The 15,596-nt window shown below is 58.7% G+C and overlaps 1 protein-coding gene across 3 annotated transcripts in view; it reads left to right on the top strand.

Annotated features, from left to right (window-relative positions):
• GNAO1 (G protein subunit alpha o1) overlaps positions 1–13,608 on the top strand; it is a 182,860-nt gene extending 169,252 nt beyond the window's left edge. Inside the window, exons 7-9 of one of the 3 annotated variants that reach the window (XM_069549891.1) lie at positions 8,076–8,229; positions 11,139–11,354; positions 12,312–13,608. In XM_069549891.1, coding sequence (XP_069405992.1) covers positions 8,076–8,229; positions 11,139–11,326 — 342 coding nt within the window. In that variant the 3' untranslated portion in view covers positions 11,327–11,354; positions 12,312–13,608. Of the gene's footprint in view, positions 1–1,032; positions 1,557–8,075; positions 8,230–11,138 lie in introns of those variants that run through there. The other 2 variants (XM_069549892.1, XM_069549890.1) reach the window with 2 other exon arrangements.
• Positions 13,609–15,596: the final 1,988 nt, after the last annotated feature.

Genomic DNA, 15,596 nt, shown 5'->3' with positions numbered 1-15,596 from the left:
GGGCCGGGCTCAGCACCCTGTGCACACACCAGTCGGCCTGTTTAGTCACGTATGAATTGTGGAGAGTCCGAGCATCCCACCCTAGGTGACCAAGACTGTGGCCTGCAGGGTAGCAAGGAGCAAGGGAGTCAGTCACCAAGGCCAGTTTGGTGCTGACGAGGTCCCAGGGACCCTCTCCCTCACCTCCGGCCCAGATTTAGGAAAGAGCTGTGGTCTAGTAGGCCCTCCAGGTCTGTGCCCCTGTGCTGAGGGGTTAGGTACCCCCCCCATCTCCGCAGGCGTGCCCCTCCCGGGTTTCTGGTTTGCACTGCGGCTCCAAACCCAGCCCCTTCCCTCCTTCCCTCGGTGGGTCTGGCGACCCTGCCTGGGCCTGTGGAGGCTTCAGGCAAAGCCAGGAGTCCCTTCTGTTCCTCCCTGAACAGCAGCTGCTCTCCTGAAACCCCACAGAGCAGTGTGGCAGCAAGTCAGGGGGCCAGACAGTTCATCCCTGGAAGGTGGACTTGAGAAGGAGGCAGGAGGGGATGAGAGGAAAGAGGCCAGGGCAGCTCGTGGGCACTGCTGAGTGTCCACCCGGCTTGCCCAGCAGCGGCCAAGGGCGAGGGCACACCTGTCTGCTCTGAGGAGTGGCCGCTGGCAGAGGACAGCCTGCAGGGGCTGGCAGAATTCTGATCCCCTATGAGCACTGGTGCAGGCTTCTTTGGGCAGGACCCCCAGGAAGGAAGCATGTTTGCGTCAGGAACCTGTAGGTGCATCTATAAAAGTTGAAACAAGAGTTCTATGAAACAGCACCCCACCCTTACTGCCGCGGAGACCCAGTGAGGTCTGTGCTCTCGCTTCCTTCATGTTTTTAAACTGGACATGAGCCGCAGACTTGATTTCCTAACCTGCTGTTGGTTGCGCTGAGCTGTCTTTAGGTTCCTCCTGCAAGGGAGTCACTAAGGGGCCTCTGGTGTCCACTCCCTGGCCTGTGGCCTGACTGGCACCCAGGTGGGGTCCTTGCCTCACCAGCTCCCGACCTGGTCTCTCCCGCAGGCCCCAACTCCTTCACAGAAGCCGTGGCTTATATCCAGGCCCAGTATGAGAGCAAGAACAAGTCCGCCCACAAGGAGATCTACACCCACGTCACCTGTGCCACCGACACCAACAACATCCAGTTTGTCTTTGATGCCGTGACGGACGTCATCATCGCCAAAAACCTTCGGGGCTGTGGCCTCTACTGAGCCCCGGCCTCGCTGCCCAGCCCCCTGCCACCCTGCTGCCCCAGCCCACCCTGGAGCCCACGCTCCACCACCTCCCAGCCCACTCTCTGCCCTCGACAAGGAAGCGCCAGCGGCTGGCACCGGGGGGGTGGACAGGAAGCGCCCTCCACCGCCACCCTGGCCCCAGATGCCAGAACACGTGGTAACGGGGCTGGTCGGGACGCCGAGTGCCCACACCTGCCGTAACGGGTGACTCGCCAGCCTTTGCTTCGTCGCCGGGTCTCTTTCCTGGGGGAGAGGGCTGTGGGGTCAAGGCCGCCGGAGTGGGTATGTGCTCTACATGCGGTGATTCACGCTCGAAGTCTTGGGGTCTCTTCCTGTCGTCTGAGGCTGTGCAGGGTTGGGGGCGGTGGGAGCCACTACTCAGCTTTTCTTGGGGTCTCTCTGGTCGAGGGCAGCTCCGTCACCAAAAAGCCAGGGTGGGACCAGGCCACCAGCTGTGTGTGGGTCTGGGGGTGCTCAGGCCTCGGCCACTGCCTTCCTTCCTCCTCCCCTCGGATCTCCACCCTCTGGAGCCAGCCCTTCCTTCTCTGGGCTCCCCAGTACCCTCCTGGGGAACCCCCACCCCCGACTCTCATAGGTCTGCAAGTGCTTCTGAGACTGACTTCTTGCAGAGGTGTCTGAGCAGTGGTGGGAAGGGTCGAGTCCCGCGGTGACTGGACAGAGGTCGGTGGGGGGAAGCCGTGGGGAGGGGAGGCCCAGACTGCCATGGGGGCCTCACACCCCGCCTTTGCAGGCCCCAGGGTGGTTCCTCTACTTCTGCCCTCAGCCAGGTCTCAGGCAGCCATTCTGGAGTGTGAGGGGATGTGCTTTTTTGTCTTGAATTCAGGGTGAATCCAGTACAAACATGCCGGGGTCCCAGGGGGCCTGGGGACTGGAGATCCTGGGGTAGAGGAGGCCCAGGAGAGGTGTGGACACGGCCCCTGTAGCCAATGTCCCAGCCTCCTCCTGTCTTGGTGAAGAAATAGAGCCTGTTCGCAGCCTTTGGGGTCCCGCCAGCTCAGAGGGCAGAGGAAAGCACGTGGACAGGCCCATCACACTGGAGTACCCTGTGAGGGGTGCAGCCTGGCCCCCCCACACACACCCAGTCCCCTCCTCTGGACCAAGAGTCCTCAGACCCCTTGGAGGAGCTTTGCTCCTGAGATACCTGAGCAGAAAAGAGTGGGGTGACTCCTCCTGGTGACTCAGGCCCTGGCTGGCCTGGGATGGTGAACACACCCCCCCTTCTCTCCTGGGTGCCCCTCCTGGCTGATGCTGCCAACCCACAGCCTGGCAGACGCTCCATGTGCTTGGGTGGTGGCTCTGCCCCTTGAATGATGGCTTTGCCTGGGGAGACATATGTGCCCATGGGAAGAGAGGGGCTACCCCTTGAGGGGGCTCCAGCTTTTCCCTCCTCAGGCCCTCTGCTCCTCCAGCCCCGACACTGAGCTCTGCTCGGTCCCGGGTCAGGCAGCACCCCTGAACTCCCAGCGCAGCCCCCGACTGCCCTGCAGCCAGGAGCCCTGGGCTGCTTGTTTCCCACAGGCAGAGCTCTGTGTGGTGCAGTGGAGAGCCAGGGCACCTGCCCTAGTGCCAGATGCCCTCAGGGGTGGCTGAGCCCCGTCCCCCACCTGGCTCTCCACTGCTGCCCCTGGTCTCGTGGGAACTCGCCAAGCATCCAGGCCACAGGAGCCGCCCTGCCAGCCCAGGTCCGTTTCGGTCTTGTCTGCCTTGCTGTGTGCTGTGCCTTGTACCAGGTGCTGGGTCGTGGCAGAGATCAGGCCCCTGGAGCCAAATGCCTCCATGTCCCGTGTGGGCAGCCCAGGCCATCTTGCCCAGTGCTGAAGACGTTGCTGTTAGTTCTGGGCACCACCACCCTGGGTATGACCAACTGTGCCCCTCAGTCTGTCCTATGACCCCAGGCTCAAAAGCAGCTGACAGGCCCCATCTCTAAGGCCGTCATCCTGGCGATGGCGGTCACCAGCTCTCCTGGGCAGCAGGCAGGTGGGAGGTCCCCGGACCGCAGCCCACCCTGCCTGCAGCATTAGGAGGCTGGGGAGCTGGGTGCTTGGGGCCTTCCTGCCCCTCTGTCCCCTGGGTGGCCTGTTCTGTCTCTGCCCTGCTCAGCTTCTTGTGCTGTTCCTGCCCTCTGACCCGGGCCTGCCCAGGCGTCCCTGGCTGTCTAGTCACAGCCCCCACGGAGCAGGTGTCTGGGGTGAAATTCCCTCCTGTCCACTGCATCTCCCGTCCGCATCGTCGCAGGTGGCTCCACCCTGCGGAGGAGCAGCTGAGGTGACAGACAAGTTTTGGCTCCGTCGTGGGTGTGGGGGTGCTGGGGGCGGTGTTATGAGTGACCAGACCAGGTGGCCCCGTGTGTGGCCCCCCAGAGGCCATGCTTCAGCCCTCTGAGGGCCTCTAGTCATCAGGCCAAAGGGAACCTGGTTCTGGGAGGGGCGCCCACGCCGAGCCCTTGAAGGCTGCGCCTGCCACCTGGATGCCCGTGGGCAGCGTCTGTGTCCTGTGCCGATTGCCCCGGGGAGAGCGGGCACTTGGCCTTCCCACCGAGAGCAGGGAGAGGCCCCAAGGCACTCTGGCCTGACTGGAGGGGGCACTGCCTGAGGCCCGCGAAGAGTCTCAGTGGAGCCTCCTCCCTGAGGAAGGAGCAGGGACTGCCCCAGCCCTGAGCAGACAGCATGGCTTGGGGCCTCTTGCCAACAGCTGGGACAGTACAGTTCTGGGGCCTCCTTCCATGGAGCACTAGAGGCCTAGCGCCCTGGCCCCCTGCGCTCTCTGGCCACAGCAGAGCCTGGGGGCCCGTGGCCACATGGGGGTTGGAGGCACAGCTCGGGCAGATGACCACCCTGGTATCTGGTGCCAGGATACCCCGGTATCTGGGCCTCCCAGCGCCCAGCGCCAACCCCGCCCCCCACCCATATCCAGCTCCACGCCCCAGAAACTGGAGGCACCCTGACCCCACGGCGGTCCTCTGTGACTCCACAAGTGCCCTCCCTACCTGGAGCCCCCACAACAAGGCTGTCCGTAAACCCCCAGTGGGGAGGACCAGGCATCAGCTCGCCTAGGCCCTTCCCTTCTGCCAGGGTGAGTCCTGCAAGGGGAGACTTCACCCCTCCCTGCCCTGGGACAGTTTCTGCCTGGTGCGTGATCCTGCCAGTTCTCCACTCTGGCCCGTGTCTCTCCTGGCCCCTCCCTCTTCTCTGGCCTGACCCAGGGCAGGCCAAGCACATGCCTCTTGGTGAGTAAATCCACTGCAGTCCGGGCCCCGGCCTTTTCTCCAGACCAGGCAGTGTTTTGCCCCCTCTCTGCAAGGTAGGGCACACGAAGCCTCCTCGGGTGGCCCCTGCCCTTCCCTGAGCCTTCTGGATGCCTTCAGGCACAGCCTGGCAGTTCTCAGGAACTGAGGCCCGAGGCTCCAGCTCCAGGGCCAACGGAGATTCAACCTGGGGTGCCAGAGGCCAGCACCCCCCAGACAGTCCCCCTGACGTCAACCCACAGGCCTACAGAGAGAAGGGTCCAGCTGCCCATGGCAATGAGACCAGATAGGACAGCCAGATCAGGAACAGGGTCTGTGAGCTGCTGCCCCTGACTCCACCCTCACCCCCAGAAAGGTGAGTCTCAGTCCTCTGGGCCAGGAACAAAGTAAGGCCTTCCCTTGGGGGCTCCAGGCAGACCCCACCCCAATAGGTGAAGGCCCCTGTCGGGGGAGGGCCTGGCCCGGGCAGAAGCAGAGAGGGCCCACCCAGACCTGTGCACCCAGACCACCAGCCTGAACGCACAGCCTGTTCCCTGCAGAGCCAGCGGCTCACAGGCACCGCTCTCCTATGGCCTGTCCTCTCATTGCCCCCCACACCCCTGCACCCCCGTTCCTGCCGCCTCCCCGAGCAGCCAGGCCTCTCACCTCCCTCTCTCCTCTGCCTCGGTCCCCCTGCATCCTCCCCTCCTGTGCCCGGCAGAGGTGGGCCTGGGCACCCCCTTCCTTCCTTAGCAAACCTCCTGTCTTAGGTACAGTGGTCCCACCTCCCAGCCCCACCACCACCCACCCCATATTAACTGTAATTTTGTAAGAAGAGTGACTCGTTGGTTTAATAAATCTCTAGTCATTGTAATAATTTATTGGCTGACGTAATGTATTTATTAGTCACCTACCATTAATAAAAAGTGCCAGCTTTTTCTAGTGTGAGTGTGGTGTGTTGTATCAGTGCCCAAGTTGCTTCTGCCGGGCACCCTACCTCATGCTGCGTGTCCTGGGGCTGGACTGCGGGCCACCCAGCAGAGGGCACAGTGCACCAGGGCAGGGGGATTCCAGGTGCCAGAGGGTGTGGTGAGGGCAGAGGCTGCCCTGTCCATCCAGAGGGCTTGGCGCCAGCCACTGACCACACTCTGCTGGCGAGTGGGAGAGACAGGAAGGTGATGCTGAGCTGGGGTGGGTGCTGTCGCCTGGCTGTGACCCCTGGCTTCTTTCTCTTCTCTCAGATGTTGACATCACTTCTGAACGTGTTCTGGCATCTGTGTTCTCTGGGCAAGCATGTACGGACAGGCTGGGCTCTTGGTTCCTTGGCAGTGGGTTCCAGTGGGTTCAGAGTGATGAGCGGTGAGGCCTGCGGGGTGAGGAGGGGGTCTCAGTGCCGGCGCCTCCCCTCCCCACCACCGTCCCTGCATCTCCCTCCGTCCAGGCTCACCCCCCAGGTCTGCCCAGGGAGCCTCACTGCCTGCGGGCCCCTCTCCTGCTCTGTGCCGCTCGCTCGCTCGCTTGGAACCGGGACCTCTTCAAGGGTGTGCACTTTCTCTCCGTGACTAGACTGTGCGCTCTCTGCGAGCAGGAGCCTGTGCTGGTCATTCCGGCAGCCCCACAGACGGCTGCACATTGACCCTGCTGGTGTGAGCGGGAAGAGCGCCCGCCCTGCAGCCCTGGGGCGGGCAGGAGCCGAGCCTTAGCCTAGTGGGACTTGAAGCCGGGCAGCTGGCCTGAATCGTTCGTTTGGACCAACGCTTGGCGGCCTCCAGGCTTTTCAGCCCAGCCCAGCCCATGTGCCATATGGTCAGAGTCCCTACTCTCAGCTCAGGTCTCTGTGGGGGCCTCTTCTGGTTCTGGGAGTGCCCTGGGCATGTGTCCCCAACATGCCCCCCCCACGTCTATAGATCGAATTGAGCTAGTTGGGCAGTGAGGTGGGACCTTGCCTCTGGCCATGGGCTTCCAGCTTGTGGTTGAGCAGCTGTAGGCCAAGGTGCTGCTGCGTGGTGGGGAGGCGTTTCCTGTGGAATCCTTGGCTTGGAGCGGCTCTGCTCTGCTTCCCTAGTGGGCCGGGGACCCTGGGTGTTCCCAGCCCTGGCCCCGAGCAGCACCTGCTTGACCTCCTAGGAAACCTCCGCCTGCCCGCTTCTGAACAGGCTCCACTGAAATGGCACCAGGGGGAAGTGTCATGCATTTTCTCTACCCGAGGGTGACTATGCAGTGACCAACCCGCAGATTCTGGGTAGGGGATTGAGAATGAAATGGACTGGTTGAGGCCAGGAGGATAGTAAGACCATAGGAGTCTGCCGGATTTGTGCGGCAGATCCCAGAGGCTGCAGTAAAACCATTGTCTAGGGGCCCCTGAGGGGCAGCTGAGACCCAAGACCACCCCCTCCACCAACTGGCTTTGGCTGTAAGAACAAGGGTTTGGTGCCAATGCCTCTTCCAGGTCACCAGGATAACAACCCAGCCATGCAAGAGATGAACAAAGACATGAGGCCGGCCGTTTATTCTGACCATTTATTCTGGAGCCCACAGGCTACTCACGCTGGCCGGAGAGACCCACTGTGTTGCAGAAGCTGTGGTCTGGCCCAGAGTCGGGGCCACGTCTCTGTCCTTCCCAATCCCAGCCCTGTCACCTCTGTGTCCCCTAAGGATTAATGGGGTTAAATGACACGAGGCAGGGACGAGCTGGCAGAGTGGGACTCGGTGACAGGTGGTGGTCACTTCACATTCAAGCAGCCCACTCGGCTCCACTGCTTGCTTGTCTGTCTCCAGGGATAACGCCCAGAGATGCCCACACCACTGCTCTGCTTATTCTTATTCTGGTTAGAATAAGGCCGTCCTTGCCCAGGGCAGAAGGCTGTCCCCAGGGTCCTGCTTGATTGGGACTGCACATCCTTTTGGTTCATTTACTAAACAAACTCCTGTGTGCAAAGCAGTTCTGCACGGCTTTCAGCTATCGTGACCTGACCTGTGGTTGAGTTTGACCCAGCCCAAGGGAGTGCGGCCATCCCCCAGGCAGCCTGTGCAGTAGCGTTTCCCCAGTCCCCGGAGGATGCTGGCAAGAGCCACAGGAGGGGCCTAGAGCCCCTCTCCACTCCCGGAGGACACCCCCACCCACAGGTCAGGCCCAGCAGGAAAGGTGTGGACCGGAAGGCCAGAGCACAGATCTCACGCTCCTGTCCAGCAATCCCAACACACACACATGCACGTGTACACACACACGTGCGCATACAGACGCAGGGAGACCCTCTCATGGCTCCGGACTCTGCAGGGGGGAGGGTTGGTCTCCCTGTCCTCAGCCTTTCCCAGGGAGCCCTGGTTGGCTCCCAGTCCTCTCTCTGCCACCGGCCCCGAGGCGGGAGTGTGGGTAGCTCTGAACCCTGCGCACAGGAAGCGCCGTGCTGTGTGGGACGTGCTACCTGTCCACCTTCCGAGGGGCCGTTGGGGCCCAGCAGCCCTTCTGAGCCTCCAGGTGGCCCCGATCCTCCCTCTCCTGCCTAACTGCGTCTTCTCTCTCCCTGCCCCCGCCTGTCCCTCTCGCTGTCTGTCTGGCTCTCTCGCCTCCCCGCCTGGGGCTGCAGAACCGCATGCACGAGTCTCTCATGCTCTTCGACTCCATCTGCAACAACAAGTTCTTCATCGATACCTCCATCATTCTCTTCCTCAACAAGAAAGACCTCTTCGGGGAGAAGATCAAGAAGTCACCTCTGACCATCTGCTTTCCCGAGTACACAGGTGGGTGCCGCATGGGCCTGCCAGGGACCTGCGTCTCCCGGGCATCTGGCAGGTGGGGAGGGGCTAGAAGAGGCGAGGGTGCCGCCCTGGGCGTAGTGGGAAATGAACCCTCACAATGCTTGCACGCTGCGACCAGGTGACTCGGAGGGACGTGGCAAGACCGGGAGGCCAGACCGCCCCCCAGATTCCCCCTCTGCTTTCGTCCTGGCCTCCCATCTCCCCAGCACCCCTCCTCAACTCCTCCCCTGGGCCTCCGCTGGGCCACACAGCCCATTTTCCTGCACTAGAAAGGGTGCACACGTGCCTGATGAGTGGGGCCCGGGCCGCCTCAGCCCTGCTCCCCACCTCCACCAGCATCCCACCTACCCTCTCCTGCTCTCCCTCCATCCTGGGCTTTTCCCCAGTCAAACCACCCTGACTCTGCAGGCCTCCTCCCACCCTGCCTGTCTGCCTCTCTTCCACGCCTTCTCAGGGGCTTTTCCTTCCCAGCTGGCTGGCTCAAGGGGAGTGTGTCACACACCCCCGTGATAAGGCTGTCTCTGGCGGCTGATGGAGGCTGGCTGTGTAGGATGGCCCAGCTCTGACCTGCTGCTTAAAGGCTGGAGCAGCACTGATGGGAGGCCAGAGCCCAGCCTTTGTTGCCCTGGGGACTGGGAAGCTTCTAGGGGCTCCTCGGGTGGCACCAGAGGATGTGTCCTGGGGGGCTCAGTCAGGAACCCTCTCTCCCTGACAGCCCCAGGGCGTAGGCTCAGCTCCCAGGGTGACATGGGTCCTCAAATCCAGCCCAATTCCAGGAGCAGTGGATGCTGCCCCTCAATCCCCGCCAACCTCCTCCATTACTGGGGAGAGTCCGCCCTCACCCTTGGGTGTGGAGGAGGGTGCACTGGCCTGTTCTGAGCACTGCCTGTCTCCCCTGTGTGAACCTGCCGGCTGCCCACCCTTCCCAGGCTGTAGGGAGGCTGAAGCGGCCTCTGGAGCCAGACCACAACCTGGGGCAGGTTAATCACCTGTGTGTGTGTCGTCAGGGCCCCACAGTAGGCAGAAACCCCCACCGCTTGGGGGGAGCACAGGGAGGAATGGAGAGGATGGCACCCAGTTGCCAGGCCTGCCCCACGCCTGCCATCAGCACCTCAGTACCATCCAAAGGATGGACACCACAAACGGGGGCACTGGCCGTGTTCGAGGTGCCCTCTGCAGGGCGGGGCGAGTCCAGGGGCGCACGGGGGGTGGCCAGGGTGGGATGAGCCAGGCCGTATCCCCTCTTGGCAGCTACCTCTCCCAGCCCCAGCAAGGACCTTCATTCAGGACCCACTTGGGTCCTCAAAAAGTGGTCACTAGATGGGGCTCGGCAGGCCCTCTCAGGCCAGTGCCACCTCCGAGGGCTCTTCCTTGTCCCCAGGGACCTGGTGCCCCTGGAGCCCAATTCAGGACACGGCCCGAGGCGTGGTCAGGCTCGTTGCCGGGTTGTGTGGGGCGGTGGACACGCCCAGGCGAAGTCAGTCTGACTCTGGGAAACACTTGAGTGCTTCAGGATCTCCAGAGAGACCCAGCTTGAGCTCGGGGAACATGACGGGTGACAAATGGTCAATGAGGTGGCCCCTGGGGGTGCCTAGGCCTGTGGGGACGAAACCAGCTGGAGGGGCTGGGGTGGGCAGGTGGGTGTTGGGATGTCTCGGGAGCTCTGAGGGACCGTCGGGCTGTGTAAGGGCACGGACTCAGTGGACACTGACAAGGGAGGAACGGGCACCCTCAGAGTCACTCCTGGGCACTTTTCACCTCGACGGGTGCTGTCTTGGCCCCCTCTGCACAGGAGGGCCATTGGTGGGGTCCTCCCTGGGGCTGTGTCTAGTCCCTGAGCCGCCCCCAACTTAATGCTTCACTGGTGGCCAGCCAGCGGTGGAGTTGCGGCTCTCTGCCCTGTGGGCTGTCCAGAGCTGGTCTCCGCCCTGACCCCTACCCAGGGGTGTCTCCACCCCTTAGCCCTGATCCCTCACATTTAATTATCTGGCTGCAGACACTTTCCAGTGCCCAAGCCGCAGATCCCTCTGTGACTCACTGGAGACTAGGGCAGCTGTAGGGGTGGGTGGAGGAGGTGTAGCCGCCCACCCTTAACGTCAGACTGTATCATTTCCATGCTGGCCAGATCCTAGGGGCACTGAAGAAAATGGGGCAACTATACTTGGACGAGCTTTTAGGCAGTTCTGGGTTGGGCCATGATTTTTTTTTTTTTTAATGTTGTTAGAAAACCACAGAATAGAGATATGGGGCTTGGGTTGCAACTCATGGGCAAACTGTCCTTACGTCATCCAGATACCCCCACCAGACCCTGGCCAGGACCAAAGGAGCATCCAAGGAATTGGGGGTGCCAGTGGGGCCCCAGTTAGTATTACAATACCACCAGCCCCTCAAACTTCCCACCTGGGGATGGAGGGTACCCATGCCTCCAGTCCTGGTCACTCACGTTAAGCATGGGGACTGCTTAAAGACAGTCCTGGCCGTACCAGTGGAGGAAGCATTCAGGAAAGTGTAGACATGGTGCCCCGCACGCCCAGAGCCGCCACCCCACCCAAAACACCTGCAGGAGCAGCAGCAGGCCTGGTTTGGACCAGGGCTGAGCACTGTGAAGGGCAGACCCGCCGGCCTCAGTGTGCTCCTCTGGAGGGCTAGCCTGTGGCCACTTGTCTGCCCAGGGCCCGTGGGAGGACCGCGTGTGAACACAGAGGGAAAGACCTGGGAAAGCCAGGTGATCGCGCAGCTGTGTGTGGTTTTTCACGTGAGCTGTGACTCTGCCTTGGAGGAGGGCCCCAGGCAGCCTCCTGGAGAAGGTCAGGGCTGAGTCTCCAGCCCACCCACCCCCAAGCCCGCTCTCACCATGGCCTCCCCCCAACCCCTGCTCTGTCTCCTTACAGGCTCCAACACCTATGAAGATGCCGCCGCCTACATCCAAGCACAATTTGAAAGCAAAAACCGCTCACCCAACAAAGAAATTTATTGTCACATGACTTGTGCCACAGACACAAATAATATCCAGGTGGTATTCGACGCCGTCACCGACATCATCATTGCCAACAACCTCCGGGGCTGCGGCTTGTACTGACCTCTTGTCCTGTATAGCAACCTATTTGGTAATGATTCCAGCACTCACAGAAAAGCTTGCACACATACACACACACCCTGCCCCCACCCCCACTAACAAATGCAAGTTGGTAAACAAATTCCAAAAAGGCATAACAAACCTTATATATATAGACAAATATATATTAAAGTTTTTTTAGTCTGTACTAGAAAGAGCTTCAGACAGAACCGACCACCATTCCATTGCTCATCAATTTCCTGGGACAGCACCTGAGCGTGCACCTATGCGCATACACACACACAGACACGCACTGCGATCCAAGTCCTGATTTGGGAGTCCGTCCTTTTAAGAACAGCCACATGCTTTTACACTCTGAGACCCATTTCTGCGAGCAGGGGGAAGGCGAGGAAAGCCCTGGCCTCAGTCCAGCCTTTTCTCTGCTTTACCCACTCGGGCTGTGTGCTCTTGGTTCTGTCCTGCACTTGTGTGAGTTCCAAAACTGTTTTTTAAAAAGTGGCCAGCACCCCAAATGTCTCCCTGCCCCATACTTTGCAACAAGAGAAAACTTAAGGATGCTTCTCTTTTGGGTGGTGGAGGTTGTTAACTTCAAGAATTTAGAAGAATCATTGCTCCGATCAATCCACTGTCTCCTGAGTTTTCTTTATTCATGTTAACAAGGCAAGAGTCAGAGAAAAGGGAGACTTGGTTTGCTTCCCACCTGCAGCTGAGGGGAGGGGCCGTCACAGCACAGGGTCCCCTGCAGAGCTGAAGCTGCTCCTCAGGCTCCCCTTCCAAGAGGGCCGGGGCAGGGTCCCTGGGGTGAGGCCTCCCAGGGGGGCCCGGGCAAGGCTTCCCTTGGGTTCCGGATCCCCCTGCAACGCTGCCCCATCCTGCCCCCACCCCGTCATTAAACACGCTGGAGGGTTTTTCGGTCGGTCGGTTGGTTGGTTGGTGTTCTAAATCAAGGAAAATGGTCCGACTGGACCCCTTGTCTCTCTCTCTACAGACTGCTTCACGGACTCTTTGCTGTTGACGATCTCCTGGTAGCATGACCTTTTGGCCTTTGTAAGACACACAGCCTTTCTGTATCAAGCCCCCTGTCTAACCTACGACCCAGAGTGACTGACGGCTGTGTATTTCTCTAGAATGCTGTAGAATCCGGTTTTAGTTTGAATCTTTACATTTAGAATTTGAAAGGAAAGGAAGAACATTTCTCATGTGCTTTGTAGTGTTTAAAAAAAAAAAAGAGGATAAAGGAAAACTCACCATCTCATCCATCTTTTTTTTTCCCTTTGTGAAATAAACATACACACCTGCAGCCTCGCCCACCCCACCTGCAGAGGTGCCACCTGTCCACACCCTGGGCGCTGGTTCCCGGTGTGTGCTCAGGCCCTGCTTTCCCAATGAAGCCTCCATGCCCACAGCACCCCCCTGCCCAGCCCCGAGACACTCAGACCACACGCTCACTCGGGGTTTGTACAGATAAAGCACAGCTCTCACTGGCCAGTAGCTGCCCCCAAAGGATACAGAACATATACATAAATAGAGCCCAACAGAAAACAGTTTCCCCCTCATTCCCTTCCTACAGAGTCCCTTTATCTTTTTTTTTAGTTGTTTTAGGTTTTGGTTTTCTTTTTGTCCTGATGAGCACTATGTATTACACACCAGATCAGCTTTCGTAGTCTTTGGGAACCGGGTTGTGGTTTTTCCTGCTGACATTTTTGCTTCTCCGTCTCTCAGATGGATGCTCCGTGTGTGTGTGTGTGTGTGCGTGTGTGTGTGCGTACGCACACCCCTCCACCTTTTCCTTTGTTTCAGTGACCTGTGTTCGCTCTTTCTCATGTGGGGATGTTTGTGCTGCAGATAAAAAACAAAAATTTTTAAATACCACAAGATGGGAAAAAAAAACAAAAAAATTAAAAAAAAAAAAGATGGAATGTAATGTTTACATGAAAGCCACAGTTCTCATGATCAGTCCAATGTCATTTCTACTTTGACTAGTATCCAAACCCCAAACCTCTTCACAGTTCACTTTTAAGACAATATTTGCTGAAGAAGACCAGTCACAGCCATTTCAGATAAAGAGGCAAAAAGACAAAACACAAAAAACTTAAAATGCAGAAAAAAAAAAAAAAAAACTTGGAAAAAAAAAGGAAAAAAAAGAAAAAAAAAGCCCAAGGGTCTTTCTAAGCCTTTCTATTCCCAATCGGTGAGGTTTCTGTGATATCTTACACACTGCCAGTCTACTTCTCTGACTAATGGAAAATTCATGTGTAGCTCAATAAAGAGAATGTTTGTCTGTATTCCTGAGTCTCACCCTCGGACTTCATTCTCACAGGAAAGGGGAGGGAATTGACTGGGCCACAGACACTGGGAGGCTGGTGCGTAGGGTTGTGAGTGCCGGATTAAGGACCCTTCATCCTGGACCTTCCCCACACCTGTGCCAGTGTTGCCATCAAGGGGGAACCAGCTGAGCGCAGCCACCTGGGAACAGGGTGGGTAGAGGAATGGGCCACTCTAGCCTGCAGTGCCCCCTTCCTCCTGGTCCAGCACCCTCTCATTGGAAGGGCAGGTTTCCTGCTAATATGTGATCCTGTACCCAGGGGCTCCACCACAGCATAATGGGTGGTCCCAAGGATGAGGCCAAACTGCCCCAGCCCTCTGCACCCAAAGGGTCATGTGCACTCACTCGGACATCTTGAAAAGATGTTGCACTTCTCCTGTTGCACCTGAATGCCGGCAGTCCCCAGCAGGCCAAACACACACGGGACGACTGAGACCAGCACAGCCTGGCGCACGGAGTCGGTTCTCCAGTCCCTGGGTCACCATGTTTCCGCTGCAGTTAAACTGCAAGTCAGTTGAGGCTGGGATCTGGAGGGAACACAGCTCAGCAAAATCCTGCGTCAGGTCCTTGGATCACTTAGTAGCCAAGCAGTCAAGTGCTCCACCCAGGAGATGGCAGGGGCTGGGTGAAGTCAATTAAGTGGAATCCTCCACACACCAGCAGCCCAGGAAGGCCTCTCCCTGGCACTGCCAGTGGCCTTTTAAATCTGGTGAGGATGGCAGGTAGGGGCTAATACTGCTGCAGAAATCGTGGAGTAATAAGAGGCTAGTCCCCTTCTGTTACAAAGAATGGATCCAGGAGCTCCCTAGCCAGGACAAGCCTGCTGGTGAGCCAGCCAGGCCCGGCCCTCCCCCAGGGCTTTTCCCACCAGCTTCCCTCACCCCAACTTATCTGCAGAAGGAGGCGCACGATCTCAGTTGATGGGAACCCTGCACTCTCAGGACTTGACTGAGAAGAAGCTTGACTTCAGGACACAGGTCTGGGGGGGTTACAGATGAAAGGCTGAAGGATACCATGATTTCTACATGTGGCATCACCTGAATTTCTCAAAAAAGGAGCCATAGGGTAACAGGGTTCTTGCCCAATTTGCTTGTGAATTCTGTAGCTAAAAACTACAGACGTTTCTTTGACCTTACTTAAAACGGAATCCAGAAGCATTTTGCTAGGAAAGGGTGCAGGGAAAGACCAATTATTAGAACAAGACACGTGGGGGTGGAGCCTATGCGTCATTGTTTCCAGATGCTCCACAAGTTAACTCTAATGTGCAGGTTCAGAACCACTCCTAAGAAAGAGTGAGGAGATGGGAGATGAAGGTGTCCAGAGGCAGGCAGGCTGAGTTGTCCCTTGACCTAGCTGGGCAGCAGGGTCAGGGCTCCTTGTGTGTGCAAGGCCCTGCTCCACAGAGCTCTCAGCTTTACCCAGAGAGGACCACATCTGCTGGCCGAAGATCGAAGAGCACACAGTCTACCCAGCTCAAGTGGGAAGCCAGGTCCGTGCGGCCACCTGCACACCCAGAATCCACATCAACAGAACTAGAACATCCACAAAGATCATGGGTCTCTACGGTACATAAAAGCCTCAAAATCAGAGGGGGGAAAACCAAACTGGGAACCCAAGATGTCAAAAGGGTCAAAAGAAAATGAAGGGAGTGAGGGAGATCACTTCCAGAAGAGCCCAGAGAGGGCAAGGGCCCCTCCACCACCATTCAGAGCACCCAGACGCCCTCGGTTTACAGACCTGAACCAACTGCCTGGCCTCCTCAGCAAAGCATGCTGGAGAAGCTGGCACGGCCAAGGGGCTGGGGGCGGGGGCCACCCCATGGCGGTGGGGGGCTGGCCTGGCATCCTGCCCTTGCCTTTAGTCTGTCCCAGATATCCCCAAGAAGTGACAGAAGCCAAGAGACAGTAAGTGCACAGAATCCTTTGCTATGCAGGAGTAAAGTCTAAG

The sequence above is a fragment of the Ovis canadensis genome, chromosome 14, assembly GCF_042477335.2.
Source record: "Ovis canadensis isolate MfBH-ARS-UI-01 breed Bighorn chromosome 14, ARS-UI_OviCan_v2, whole genome shotgun sequence".
NCBI lineage: Eukaryota > Metazoa > Chordata > Mammalia > Artiodactyla > Bovidae > Ovis > Ovis canadensis.
The sequence above is the reverse complement of the archived record's forward strand: the minus strand, read 5'-3'. Positions and strand labels throughout refer to the sequence as shown.